The sequence below is a fragment of the Hesperophylax consimilis genome, chromosome 30 (assembly GCF_061612785.1).
Source record: "Hesperophylax consimilis isolate HC1 chromosome 30, BYU_Hcon_1.0, whole genome shotgun sequence".
Classification (NCBI taxonomy): domain Eukaryota; kingdom Metazoa; phylum Arthropoda; class Insecta; order Trichoptera; family Limnephilidae; genus Hesperophylax; species Hesperophylax consimilis.
The window spans coordinates 2,612,689-2,628,666 of record NC_142865.1 but is presented as its reverse complement, the minus strand read 5'-3'; the positions used below and the strand labels follow the sequence as shown (position 1 = coordinate 2,628,666).

The window sequence follows — 15,978 nt, the reverse complement described above, 5'->3', positions numbered from 1 at the left end:
CCCATCGACGGGTTAAAGTTCGATTTGACTAATCAGTGCTCGAACTTCACGTTAGGCGCTATTCCTCGAATCAAAGATGGCGTCAAAACATTCCGAGTTTGACAGCTGAGAAGTGAGTCGAATTTTGTTGAATGAATTTGAATGCTTGTATGATCCATCTTGAATTATTTGATTGTGTTCAAAATAAGAAACAATGTATTAATTCGACACGAATCTATCTAAAATGACCTGATAATCAATATAACATAACCAAACAAATGCACACTTCGTGGTGTGCGGACTGTAACGCATGACAGCCGTGGCAGTAGATGGAGTAACTGCAAACATTTTGCGATGTTGCCAGACTATTTCGAGTGTTATCTATCCGGAAGCTCGAAACAATGGTGAAACGGTCGCCGTTGAATAACGAAGTTATTCTGATCTTTAAAGCCAGCCAACTGATAGCTAGTCAGATATTTAGCCCGACATAGTGAAATACCCCCTTAGTGTTTTTATGCCTGTCGGCTAAACTTTTAAAAAAGTATTTCTTGAACAGATAAACAATTTCATTGGCTTGTCTGGGGCCTAGTAGTCATAAGGTCTTAATAGCTCCAAACAGGAGAGGGCTCGAGGTAAAAAAATTGATTCAGGGCCAATGTCATCTTTGGGGAAATTTCAAGGATTTTCTGTTTTGTTGACGGAATGGAGGTAAAACGCAGGATATAATATTTGTATAATTTTTCTCTTTTCCCAGGTGCTTCTTGGTTCCATTCGGACGAGTTGGACCCTAGCAGTGGCACCAACACGGTCATCCCGCGCACGGAAAAACTGCACGGGATCGTGTGCATCAAACAGCTGGAGAAAGATGCTGTGAGTACATATATTATTAACGGAAAGACTTTTCAAATCTGGACCTCAGATTTGTAAAAACTCGCTGGTAATAGCTGCTATTTATTCCCGAATATTGGACTTCAACTGGGCAATTGTGGTTGAATTATTGCAGTAAACTCGACTTTTAATGTATCCGCAGAGAAAGAAGTCAGGGGGGAATCAGGTCTGGACTCCTGGGGTTCATAGAATATCCTGTCAGCGCTATATGAGATTTCCTGCAAAAATCTCATAAACTATCTTGCCAATGACACATTCGACGTTTGGTGTGTCGTGCTGTCTTGTTGAAAGTATGTCCTGCTGTTATAGGCTTCAAATTCTTGCTGTTGGGGGAAGAAAAATTATTGTAACTTTGTTGTGTGCCGGTCAGAATTGACGAACAAAAATGCATGAGTTGCCATTTTTTTAAAACATTCTTTACACAACACTCATGCTGAACATCCAAGAACCGAGTTACCAATCTCCACCACCCACGCACCACTCCCGCATACCGTTCGGACGCCATGGTGATTTTAAAATTGCACGTCTTTCTGGCCCGTCCTGTATATTGATTGTATTTTGCAGGTGTTGGTCTGCTATGATAACCTGGTGGAGATCGTGAATCCGCTGGCTCTGAATGGCGAGGCCAACCGGCAGACGGCTGATCTGATCACCAAGCCCAAGAGGCACCGACAGCTGCTGCCGCGGATAGAGTTCCCCTTCACAATACAGAGCGTCGGTAAGTCGTCATTTATACCTACTATAATTTTTGGAAAGGCAAACATTCCCGAGTTACGAATAACCTGACAATATTTGACGAACTACAAATCCGGAGGTAACTTCAAATCCAATCACAATGAATTAATTAACTGTTGTGTTCGTACAAACAGGTCTCCAACTCGTCTTGGAAGGAGTTTATAATTAAATGGTTCTTTTAGATTAATCAGGGATTTATTAATACTCCACGTATTATAATGGTGTCTCGATAGTCGACCTAACTAGAAGCTGGCTAATTGGAATCTGAAACAGTAAGTTTTTCTGAGAGCCTTCCCACTGGCCCTGGCGACTACTGGCCACTGGCTCCATCTTGCGGACTTCCACGCAAGTTCTATGCACTGCCATCTGTGCGTGCATCTATGAAGCTCTTACTTCCCAACAATAATATATAGCATATTTGCGGCACGTTCCAGAGTGGACGATACTCTAAATATCGTTATGGTGAAAGACCGCCATTCATGCTTGAAATGGCTTTATCTGTGTTTGCTGATCCAATCTGAATAGCCAAGTACTTCCCAACTCGTCACTACATTCAGCTCCACAAGGTTACGCTATAGTCTCACTGGCTCCAGACGGTTTGGAGCAATTGGGACTGAACCAACGATAACTGAGTGGGCACCCGATGCATTTTTAAACTCAGCTACTAACCAATGTTTATCTATCTGTTGACAGTTGTCCTGGCCGACAGTGTTCTGGCGTTCCACACCAACGGAGTTCAAGGTCGCTCGCTCCGAGACGGCTCCATCACGCAGGAGATCAGTGACCCCTCCAAGACATACCGACTTCTCGGCCACGACAAGTAAGTTTACTAACATAGCATGTTATCGCTGTAAAATCTCTGAAAAAAAGTGTAATTTTTAAAGTGAGAACAATCAATGTGAGAATAGTTTGTTTTCAGCGTTAGTTTGTCATAATTTCATGAATAGTGCACTGACTAGCAAAACAAATAGATATTATTTAAAATTAGGAATTCCAGACATTTTTTTATTATTATAACTAACTTAACTCTTTGCACGCAGCCGTATCAATAGTTGATACGGAAACTTTGACAGCCGATATTCCAGCGCTCTTTCGTCATAAATGTATTTCTTGCTCACTTGGACATTCGTAGAACTATCACGATGCTGACATATACAAGAATTTCTCAAAAATAAAATGGTATTTCATAAAAAAAGATCGATAATCAAGTGCGCCTCTTCGCGCCTTTTAGTCCTTTAGTTTACATTTTTGTCAACGGAAGGCGTTAGTACTAGTATGTCATTCACAACTTTTCATAACTAAAAATGATAAGTGCTCATGGTGTCCCACTTGTGTCTATCACCTAAGTACACACACGCCGAGTGAATGGCGGGACAACATTCAAAAGATACGGTACTTGTACTTACGGTGTTTTTATAAACATCTAAGAGTGTTGACACACGAGGATTTGTTTTCATATTGTGGAGAATAATCTGTTCTGTCTATATAGTCCAATAAATCATGCCAGAATGCTATAATTTGACATTTAATTGCGTGCATAGGTATTTGAAAATATGTACCGCGTACGGGTATAGATAAAATGGAGCAAATTAACCTACCGAACCCTCATACCTTTTACCTTCCCAGAACTACCTCTCCTTCCTTTTCTTAAAAAACATCCTCCTCCCAGCATCCTTTCATTAGAATTGTTTCGAAATATTTTTTAAACCTCCTTGTTTTCACAAACCCCGATTTCATTAAATTGTTAATATATTAGTAATTTTTTTTTTCCAGAGTGGTGGCGTTGGAATCACACATTCTGCGGACGGGAACGCTCATGGGAGAGGACGGGAACGATCTGTACATACTAGCCGGACACGAAGCCTCCTACTAAACGACTCCAATAGCTTCTCAAACTATTATAACACCATACATTAATATTACGCGTTCCAAAACTAATAATATAATAATTAACAATTATTGCTCAATATCCATCAAACATTGAAAAGACGACGGCGCTTTGTTTAAACGTTTAAAGTTGTAAAATAAAATATATATGTATTATGATGATATTGTGAATTGGTCGTCCGCCAATCGGATGTGATTGTATATTGTGTATGCTCTTATTATTATAATTCTACTACTTCTTTCTCGTAATTTATTACTTAGGCAGCCATTTTGAAATTCTTTTTAATCTTAGCGTTATTCCGAAATAATAATAATGATAATTACGATTATGGAATGTTTCGAATTTTTTAAAGTATTCCGTATTTGAATTGTAGTGGTTTGAATTTGGAATGCTGTGTTGTAATATATTTTGTTTTTAAAAGTGTTACATTGTAATGAATTTTGAACACAATTCTATGTCTTTGTGAGACAATTCTATGCATTTTTGACATTTTGCCATGAATTAACGATACGGGACTGTGAGTTTACTGCGCAGGTCTATGACTTGGTGTCATAATACTGACTTTGGGACACAAATTCATAGCAATGTGGAAAAAAATTATATAAATGTGTCACAAATCCGTAGCACAGTATCACAAATTCATAGCAATGCGTTACAAATTCATAGCGATGTGTCACAAATTCATAGCAATGTGGAAAAAAATTGTATAAATGTGTCACAAATCCGTAGCACAGTATCACAAATTCATAGCGATGCGTAACAAATTCATAGCGATGCGTAACAAATTCATAGCAATGCGTAACAAATTCATAGTGATGTGTCACAAATTCATAGCAATGTGGAAAAAAATTATATAAATGTGTCACAAATCCGTAGCACAGTATCACAAATTCATAGCAATGCGTAACAAACTCGTAGTAATGTGTCACAAATCCATAAGTGAAGAAGAAGAAACTATGGATTTGTGACACATCACTATGAATTTGTTACGCATCACTATGAATTTGTTACGCATTGCTATAGATTTGTGACACATCACTATGAATTTGTTTCGCATTGCTATAGATTTGTGACACATCACTATGAATTTGTTACGCATTGCTATGGATTTGTGACACATCACTATGAATTTGTTACGCATTGCTATAGATTTGTGACACATCACTATGAATTTGTTACGCATTGCTATGGATTTGTGACACATCACTATGAATTTGTTACGCATTGCTATGGATTTGTGACACATCACTATGAATTTGTTACGCATTGCTATGGATTTGTGACACATCACTATGAATTTGTTACACATTGCTATGGATTTGTGACAAAATACTATAAATTTGTGAAGCAACATACATTTTTCTCTAATGCTAAGATTTTTCCTCGCACTATAAATCAGTGACAATTCTTTATTAATTAAAACAGTGTTTGATACATTGTAATGGATTTACAAACAGTTTTGTGGGTTTATTTAAGACACAGTGTTCTGAATTCAAATAATAGTGTTCTGAATATGAAGAGAAGCGTCTTGTAGATAGAAAATCGTATTAATTAAATGGCGTAGCGCAATTATTATCAAAATGAATTGAATACATAAGGAAGGTGTAAGTTAAATTTAAATATTTGAGTTTTGTTTGTGACTGAAATGAACTTGAGAATTTATCGAAAAAGTGTGTCAAAAATTGAAGAAAATGGTGGTTTTTTATCAATTATTATTATTATTTTAATAGTTAATTAAGTGCGGAAATAATAAAAGGATCAATTAAAACAAAAGGTTAAGCGCATTTAAATGTCGGTTATGTTTGTATATAACATTATATTTAAAATAATTGTAGAGAAAAATTAATTATTCGGAAGTAATATAAAATATATACGCTCTAAAAATTATATTTTAAGCGGCTAAGGACGGTAGTGTTAATATTACAATTTTTTTTTTTAACTTACTCTCAGTATCGCCCTGGTGAATCAAACCTTTTTTAAAATAGCTTAAACTATATACGGGGTTTTCCAATAAGAGGTGTTATTTTGAATAGCCCGCTATTTCGGTAGATGTTACTTTTGAAGCTGTCATTTTTTGACATTTAACAAGTAGAAACTACGCCATTAATAAAAATGGAACGATACACGCTTCAACAACGCATTGAAATTATTAAAATTCCCTTGAGTGAATCAAATGCAAATCATCTTGAGTGATGAGGCCCATTTCCACCTCGGTGGCTTCGTCAACAAGCAAAATTGTCGCATCTGTTTTGTTATTGTTAAAAAGCCTCTTTATCCTCAACGTGTGACTGTTTGGTGCGGTTTATGGTCCGGCGGAGTCATTGGACCTTACTTTTTCGAAAACGAGGCTGGAGCAACAGTTATGGTAAATGGATTGCGCTATCGAGAGATGATTAATGATTTTTTATCGCCGGAATTGGATGGTATTGATCTGGACAACGTTTACTTTCAACAAGACGGCGCTGCGTGCCACACAAGCAACGAAACCATTGATCTTTTAGGATTGAATATCAAAATAACACCTCTTATTGGAAAACCCTGTGCATACAATAATATATATTAAAATGGGAATCTGGCAAGCTGCTGAGCTTTGTTTTTTTTTCATGTAGATGAGATTGATGAAATTTTGCACACTTGACCTCCAAAAAAGAGGGAGGTCACTGTCTACATGAAATTTCGAATAACCACCCCCACCACCTTTTCCCACTCCTTAAAGCAGAATTTTGATACTTCTTGATGAAATTTTGCACACTTAACATTCAATATAAGAGGAAAATTACTGTCTACACCTGATTTCTAAAAGAAGAGGTCGTAAATTCACTTATGTATATTGTTCAACTCAAATAATTTTTATATATTGTATTTTTTGTACTTTTAGCACTCCTGTTCTCAGCCGCGTTTGTAATATTCTAGAAATTGTCTGTAAATGTTGGAAGCATTTTCAACCAGTGATAAAATAAAACATATGTATTTAAATTTAGGCATAACGTGTTGAAGGCGGGTTCAGAATTGTAACGGGTGAAGGAAACTTTTTAAAAGTTTTAAAATCACGAAATAATAATTCTGCTTCTTCATTTGTTTTTATGTATCCTTTATTCTACCGTTTGACATGAAAACACTAAATCAAACATTTACATGGAAGACAGTATATCAAAATGGTAATCAATTTAGAAGTTTTTCATAGAATGGTCAAAATTTGTGAATTTCTACTATAACAAAGAAGTAGATTAGAAAATGAATGCTTTTTTAGAATACTTCACCCATTATGTTTCTGAACTTATCAAAATTAAAATTGAATTATTGCTGTAATAATATAGTTTCAACGAAATTCATGAGAATAATGATAAAGGTGCATAAAAAAAATATCTTAAATACATAAAATTTTTAATTTAAGATTTCACTTATATTTTAAATTAATATGCAATATTACAATAGGAGTGGTGTAACTTTGTTTATACCAATAAAAATATACACAAATTACAAAAAAAAATATATAATTTAATGTGAGCTCAATATTCAAGCAGTTATGTTTATCTATAGACACTGATAACTTTACATTATAAATTCTATTATAATCATTGACATCGGCGGTTCTTCCCTTAGGTCAATTGGTGTTTGACCCCCAAAATTATAGGACAAAAATAATAATCAATTATGTGCATCAAAACAACTGGCCATATTCTTAATTTATTTAAAATGTAACGCGTTTTAAATGCTTTTCTAAAAACCATTTTGCATTTTAAATGCTTTTCTCAATGCATTTTCTATTTTAAATGCTTTTTTGCAACATTCTTCCTACTATCTCCACTCATCTTTTTTTCATAAGCCCCAAATATCAGTCGGTCCTCAACCTCGCTATGAGAGATAATTTACATTTGTCAAGTTGCTTCCTGGTAGGAGCCCTGGCAATTGAGCGATACCATTACAAAAAATACTGATTCAAATACTGAACATGGGGCCATGACGCTGTAATATTAAATGTTAGATAGCAGTTTCTTTGTTTTCAGGTTGGCAACATTAGTCCCGCGCAAATTTTTTGTGGTTTCATAATCTGTAGTCGTGGTGTTTTTGGATTTACCATCATGTAATATGTTTGTTCTTCATTGATGTCCATTATTAAATGACAAAATTGTTTAAAAATTCTATAATTATTTTAATTGTTTGACCTGAGAAACCATTTTGCATTTTCAATGCATTTTGAAAATAGGTATTTTGCTTTTTGCATTTGAAATGCTTTTCTAAAAACCATTTTGCATTTTCAAATGGAAATGTTTTGACTCATTTCCATTTTGCATTTCAAATGGTTTTGGGTACCCATTTTGCACATCTCTGGTCAATTTAAAGAATGTCCACTTTGGCATCTTCTGTCCCTATGCCATAGAATAAACGAGATTGCACATATTTTTCATACTTTTCGTCTAAGTAAAAATTAGGTACCGAAGAAAGCTTAGGGACGCTTAGGTCATGACGGTGAGTGAGACAGCACTATGAATATTATATGTTTTAAAGAGATGGTGACATAAAAATATGTTGGTTTTTCATTTTACACGCTTGTTGTGTGTGGAACAATGGTTGTTTTTCAATTGGATAGTTCGGGAAAGGTTTGGAATAATTCTTTATGTTGTTATCGATTTAGAATGAAGCTGAATAATGAAACAAAACAAAAAACGTAAAAGATCATTGTCAAATATAGAATCAAACTCTTATTTTATTTAAAACTTAATATCTTAAAAATAATTTACCGTAAGTACATGGATTGTGTATTTATTAACAAATTGAAACAGATACATAATAATATATGGGCATTTTTCACAATATAAAATAAAGATTAGTAACACATTTTTTTTCAAATGACCTACCACGACTGCATCCCTAGAGCCGCCTCTGACCATTGAGGAATTTATAAAATGTATTTTCATTTTTCTCTGTCTGAAAATATCTATAAAAAAAAAAACGGCTTCTTAATTTGACCATCAACATTTTTGAATAATACAGAGCCGGTTCTGAGCTGTATGGTGCTTGGGGCTAGGAAAAATCTCATTAGGTGTTAGGCTTTATCTTGGCTCCTTGGTAAGTCGGCGCCTGGAGCGAACCGCTCCAATTGCGCCTGCACAGGGCTGGCCTTCTTTGAACATAACTAGAAACGACTAATTTTACACTTATTATTTTAAATCATTATATTTGATGAGTGGTAGTGAGAATTATGCAGATATTAGCGATGATCAAAGTCGCCCCATATTACGGTTCATTCAGATTATGCTTGACTCCTGAGTTTGACGGTTTGACATAACTCTTTTTTTATCTGTGTTTGAGTTTATTCGTTGTCATTTATTTAACTCTCGGCCTGCGGGAATCATCTAAAGTCATTTCTAGGTTTGAGTCCTCGCTGTACTGCGTACAAGCGTGTTACAGAACTGATTCATTTGTAAAAATTCTGCATTCAATCTTTAGCGACATTTCTAGAAATATGTTCAGTAAATTTATTTGTTTGTCTTGGGTAAGGATTTATAGCGATGCAAACAGGTTTTCCCCTTGAGCTTGTTTAAATCTCCCGTGCCAGTGCAAACGGCCTTGTTCGGCGTGCAGGCGCAATAAACGATTTGTACAATCTCAGATTCTTCTTTGTTTCTAAGGATGCCGATTTTCATATTAGAATGATTTTGATTTTTATGAATTTCGTTTATAAATACTGCCGGCTCTCTAAGAAGATTTTCATTGTATGCCGGTAGCGAAGACGGCGAAACGCACAACCCCGACGCGCGCACACAGACCCTCGTGATGCCGGCTGCACGTCTATTTAATAGGCTAGAGTTATATTTGTTTTTTTGGTGTTATGCCGTGTTGCGCTAACTACTTCTTTAGCCAACGTTTCGGACAACGTTACAGTGTCCTGATGATGTCCAATGTTGTCCGAAACGTTGGCTAAAGAAGGAATTAGTGCAATACGGCATAACACCCCAAAACCAAATAACAAAAAAAAAAAGTTTAATTACAGTTTTAAAAAGTGTTATTGGTCGGCCGAACGAGCTGAAAAAATGTGCCGCGCGGCGGTGATGAACCCCATAAACTTGATCGTAGCCCAAAATTTAAGAAATTATTGTTACCCATTTTACAAAAGTTATATTAAATTCCAAATGCAAAAAAATCATGTTTTACAAAAATGTACCTTTATTGTTATTCTCATTGACTTTTCATCGTAATATTTTTAAAATATCAAAAAATGTGCTTTTATTTATTAATTTATATTTTTAAGTTATTTTTTTAATGCAAAATAAAATAAATGATGTATATAAATATTACATTAGATTTTTTTTCATTCTTTATACTATATTTTGTAAATTTGCTGTTTGTTAGGTAGGTACCTGAAACGTGTTTGAGATATTGACTTCAGGTCACAACACTGTCCTTTCTTCGAAACCATAGACGTACGAAACAGTAGACCTGCTCATGAGGGAAAGGGAAACAAACCAAGTGCGTGGAGCGGGGAAGTGTTGTGATTATTTCCCATTTAAGTGATTTGTCAATAAATTAATCTGAACTGTATAGATTACCTGTGAGTATGAGAATCTTCGAAAATGAAATCTGCTTACACATAACTAGTGCTTTTTGCAATGACGCGCATATTGCTGGTTGCGTAAAAATCCCAAATCGGGTAAACAAAAGTTCTGGTTTGTTTCCAAAATCGAATATTTTGTTACACTTTTACAAATGTGTTATAATTTACTTACATTGTTACGCAACCCGATATGTAGACGGTTTGATTAAAAATGAACATTCAGACCCTGCGCAAAAAAGTCCCACAATGGACTGTGCTGCAAACCGTTGCCTTATTAGGCGAACTTTATTTTCTGCACCGGGTCTGGTTATTTCAATCTGAGCACGTCGGCGGTCTACAAACAACTGATTTTGTTGCTTATTCGTAGCAATCTCGAATCCTCCTGGTTCCAAAAATATGGTCACGTGCTTTGGCTCCAGCTTGTCGAAATGATACCCAGATTTTACACTAAGGCAAGTCTACTCTTTTGTAATATCTATGTTCGAAACGATGCTTTACATTTGCAAACAAACCCTGAAATTTCTCTGAAGTTTCGGAAACTGGAGTAAAGAGCATAGAACACAGACTTCTATTATTAATTTTTTTTTAAATTAAATTTTTTAATTTCGTCTTTTTTTTTTCATTTAATTTTTTTTACTTTTACTTGTCTCTTACATCACTTTTTATGACGTTTTGGCGACCTATATTTGTAAAAAATATAATATTGTATTTTTAAATTAGTATTTTTTATTAATAAATTTCTTAATTTGAAATTAAACAAAAAACGGTTAGATTAGTATTTAGATATTAATTTTAATGAATATATTCCGAATCGCATAAAATTAAATCATTGATAAAAATATGTAAGTAAAATTATATTTGAACAACAAATTAAAAAAACATTATTATTAATTATTTTTGGTACTAGTGTGTTATACATATTTACAGATCTGGGTAACCCAGGCCAGCGTGTTCTCTCACTTTTAAAAGAAATAGCTTGCGTTTTTACAAAATCAAAGAGTGGGAAAAAAAAACACATTTTCCAATGGTGCTTTGTGTTAATTGCTGTGCGTGAAAAATGCAAGAACCTTTTTGTTTGTTTGTAAAAGTTGAACTAAATTGGTAAGCGTCACAAGAACCACAGTCTCAAATCGATGGCTTAGAGTTTTAACATTGTATCTCCATTTTTGATCTGTACTAAAGATAGGCTATTTTTTAGGTTCAAATATTGTATCTCCTAAACCTATTGTTCCATAGAAATAAACATATTAAAATATATGTATTGTAAATCCTTCAAGCAATGTTTTTATGAGCACAGGCATTGTATCTCCTTTACCCTTCAGGTCTCAGGGTTTTCCAATAAGAGGTGTTTTTGATATTCAATCGTAAAAGATCAATGGTTTCGTTGCTTGTGTGGCACATAGCGCCGTCTTGTTGAAAGTAAACGTTGTCCAGATCAATACCATCCAATTCCTATTTCTTAAAGACGCTGTTAGAAGGTTGGAGGATTTTTGTGTTTTCCGCTTTGCGATAAAATCCAACAAATGGAATATTTCTGAACGTATCCGAAAACTAAATATTGTTTTGGAAAGGTGACGAGATATTTGATATGATTTCAAATTTTCTCATAAGAAATAAAAGTTTTAAAAATTGCCCACTTTACCCTTTTTCGTCTAAACACTGTACTAAAATTACTGATAACGAAAAAAGAAAAACACATTTTATTAGAAAATAGATGTACCCCGCCACGTTTTGCTGTGGCTCAGTGTGTCTGTGGAGATAGAGAAACAATAGCGCGTTTAGCTTTTACGTCCTGCAGGTGATGCAAAAAAAGCATGTTTGTCAAACAGATGGCGCTGTTTTAAAAAAGAGCTTGTTTTTACGTGTCACAGATGACATCTATATAATATAGGTATATAAAAACACACGAGTATTCGAATGCAACATTGTGTCAAAATTGGTGAAGGACTTTCGGAGATTTAAGAATTTTTTTGTTCTTTCATATAAAAATGGAACCTCTCGTAACGAACATAATTCGTTCCAGACTCCTACAGGTTATGTAAAACACTCGTTTAGCGAAGTTTTACGTAGATTTTCTCAAATTACTTTGGAACGTTTTGTTCCATAGAGGTGTTATTTTAATTCTTCTGCGGTTAACTTCTATATTTGATTATAAAGCTTGGTGTTTTCTCTTTCTATCGTCGTTAAGATCATATTTCTCACCATGACAGTAAGGGAGATACAAAGATTTCTATGAGACCGTATGTGCTGTTCCTAAAGGTGAACAAATTGACTCTACGGGTACTCTAGCTATTTGTTCATAAAACTGAACAAATTAGCCTGGAGAGGTTAACAATATAATTTATCTTTGTGTTAAACGAAAGACCGTTGCAAAATATTGTATTTAAATCAGTTTTCAAATTATTATAAGCATTAATTACTCGCCTGAAATATCCGTACAAATTGAAAATATCTTTCGAGTAAAAATAAATGCCGCTGACTGGTTTTTACTCAGGAGATATTTTCAATTTGTATGGTTATTTCAGGCGTGTAATTAATGCTTAAAATAATTTGTTGTCCTTTGTGCTATGCATAAAAACCTTATCTTAATACACATTAGTTTATCATTAAAAAATAATAGAACAAGATATAAAATGAAACTAAAAATTTATCACAAAATCTAATTTTCGATGGTTTGCGAAGATTCAATTTAATTTTATGTTTTTATGGAGATATGTACAATGTTGAAACTTTAAGCCTTCGAAACTCATAACTGTATCGGCAATAAGTAATTAATTGCCTACAATATTATACAGGGTTTTCCAATAAGAGATGTTATTTTGATATTCAATCGTAAAAGATCAATGGTTTCGTTGCTTGTGTGGCACGTAGCGCCGTCTTGTTGAAAGTAAACGTTGTCCAGATCAATACCATCCAATTCCGGCCATAAAAAATCATTAATCATCTCTCGATAGCGCAATCCATTCACCGTTACTGTTGCTCCAGCCTCATTTTCGAAAAAGTAAGGTCCAATGACTCCGCCGGACCATAAACCGCATCAAACAGTCACACGTTGAGGATAGAGAGGCTTTTCAACAATAACTCTTGGGTTTTCCGAGCCCCAGATGCGACAATTTTGCTTGTTGACGAAGCCACCGAGGTGGAAATGGGCCTCATCACTCAAGATGATTTGCATTTGATTCACTCAAGTGAATTTTAATAATTTCAATGCGTTGTTGAAGTGTGTATCGTTCCATTTTTATTAATGGCGTAGTTTCTACTTGTCAAATGTCAAAAAATGACAGCTTCAAAAGTAACATCTACCGAAATAGCGGGCTATTCAAAATAACACTTCTTATTGGAAAACCCTGTATTATATTTAGGTTTTGTCTTAAACTGTTTTCCTAAATATGTTCCAATTGGCATTTCCTTTTATATTGTAGCATTATACAGTAGACCGGTAAATAGTAACCGAGTGGTCCAAAGCCTTCGGTTGCCGTTGTAGTTACTCTCAGTATCGCCCCGGTGAAAGATCACCATTCATAATTGAAAAGTTGCTTGAAATGGCTTTAGTCATGTTTGGTGACCAGTTCTGAATGGCCACATACTTCCCAACCTTTCTCTAACCCATCTCCTTCCCTTCCCCACTCTTTTAATCCTGACAACATCCCCCAATTTGGGATGCCAGAGTATCACTGGCTTCAGACGTTGGGTACAGTTGGGAAACGCATGAAAATTTAAAACAAGCCCTTTATCATTGCATAGAAACATTTTCCACTTGTAACAATGGTGGTAGAAGGAATTTAAATATAGCCAGGTTAACTGTGTCCTGGGAATGTTTGTTTTTGTTTTACAGCCATTATACAGGGTGTATCGGCAAGTACCCGACAAACTTTAACCAGCTATTCCTCAGCACATTTGGAGTAAAAAATGTTATGGGCGCTTTGCTGTCCGGTAACATTTTTTTTCCATTAAAAACAAAAATAAATAAAAAATCCACACTCCGTCACTGTCTTTGCATTGTTTCTCGCGTTCAACAGCTGTTATTAGCAAGTGTGTCAAAAAGTGTCCTCGCTCTTTCGTACACACTATATAATAATAGTTAAAAATGAGACGAATGGTGCCGTGCCATTTCGTTGTGATTGTAAAAGCGCGCCAACGTAGGTACGTACGTACATTATTCAACGAAACTCGAACAAAATATTGCCAGACAGGTTTTCAAACTTTGACAAAGGATAAAACATTGGTGACATGTGGTGAAAATATGAAAAATATTTTTTTTATTAAAAAAAAATGTTACTGGACAGCAAAGTGCCCATATCATTTTTTACTCCAAATGTGCTAAGGAATAGCTGGTTAAAGTTTGTCGGGTACGTGCCGATACACCCTGTATATTATACATAGTGTCCAGAAACCGGTGGTTCAAGCAGCAAATTGGTGAATTTAGATCACATTAGTAATAGATTTTAGATTTGAGTTTTTATTTTCGAGAAAATCGATTCTGAATTTTTTAATTCAAATTTGAAAAAAAATTGTTCGCTAGGAGATTAATGTCAGCTTTTCAATTTCTTTTAAAATGCATCGAAGCGTAAACCCTGCTCCAAAATATTTTTTTTACCTTTTGCAGACACCGAAAAAATGGAAATAATATACTTTAAGGGGGTGACAGATTACGCTATATGTTCGAAACATTTTACATATCTCAATTGCTCGCAATACAATCCCTTACAGACCTGTCACACCTAAAAAGATGATGTGTAATAAGTGTGAGCGTGGTGACGAGATGCGCTGTGATCTGCTAACCAGGCTATATTTAAAAATTATTCCACCCTTTCTCCTACCTATAGCAGTGGAAGGGGTCAGAACAATTTACGTAGTGCCGTAATTACGCGTCTGTCGTCTGTCAAAGTGACAGATCCCATACAAAAAATGATATTCCGCAGCAGTTCCCCAATTGATCTGACCTCTCCTGAGGAAGATTATAGCGTAGTGTGTCAGCCCAACATATAATACGTACACGCCATGCCCAATTTATGCGCGCATAATATAGCGTAATGTGTCTTAAGGCCTAGACTGTACTTACAGCCTATCACCACCTCAGTATCAATCTACTAAACAATAGTTTACCACAAAACTAACTTGTCTACAAAACATATTTCGCTCAAAATAATTTATAAATTAGTGCAGTGATTTTTAACTTTTTTTTCTTACCCTCAATCTTCCTAAATATCGAAATGAAATCCCTCACCAAAAATAAATACCACCTTTCAGAATCGAAACGATACTTAAAATGGCTTTAGCCATATTCGGTGACAAGATCGGATTGGCCAGATACTTGCTAACCTTCCTCTCCCAACTCCTTCTCTTCCTCATTTCCTTTAGCATCACAATATACCCATTAGGGTGTTTTTATATTTGTAATTTTTGGTCTAATATAATATAAAACAAATAACATATTTTTCAATAATTCTTTAAATTTGAGGATATTCAGTGTATTATGTTAATAAATTAATTTTTAACATTTTAAAATATGCCATTTTTGATTTGCCGCCAAAACGATATGTTCATTTTTATTAGTTAATACGGCATTGGACACGTTACGCCAGCCAATATTGGTAGGTTCCCGATGATAGCTATCGTCGCAGCCAGTAGCGATATCTACGTCATAGCGAAATTTAAACCGTTTACGAATTGTTTTTTAAAATCAATATTATAACACAGCATTCTCTCACTAATCCGCTACCCCAACAAGCGGGTAAGTATCCAGTTAGTGAAAGCAACAGATTATAGTGCGTACATTCAAAATATGCCAAAAATTAAAACAGGTATTTCGTAAAAACAAACAAACACCGCTACCGATATTTCGTAAAATTTCCATGTTTTGTTTTAATGTTAAGGTATCTTTGAGTACTATCACTGTATTATACTTTTTGTGTAAGAAAATCAGAATCGA

At 34.8% G+C, this 15,978-nt stretch overlaps 1 protein-coding gene across 2 annotated transcripts in view; it reads left to right on the top strand.

Annotated features, from left to right (window-relative positions):
• hppy (MAP4K3-like protein hppy) overlaps positions 1 to 7,677 on the top strand; it is an 80,081-nt gene extending 72,404 nt beyond the window's left edge. For both annotated transcript variants that reach the window (XM_089649629.1, XM_089649628.1), the window contains 4 exons: positions 734 to 849; positions 1,432 to 1,585; positions 2,296 to 2,422; positions 3,376 to 7,677. In XM_089649629.1, the coding sequence (XP_089505755.1) occupies positions 734 to 849; positions 1,432 to 1,585; positions 2,296 to 2,422; positions 3,376 to 3,475 (497 nt within the window). In that variant the 3' untranslated portion in view covers positions 3,476 to 7,677. The remainder of the gene's footprint in view (positions 1 to 733; positions 850 to 1,431; positions 1,586 to 2,295; positions 2,423 to 3,375) is intronic.
• Positions 7,678 to 15,978: the final 8,301 nt, after the last annotated feature.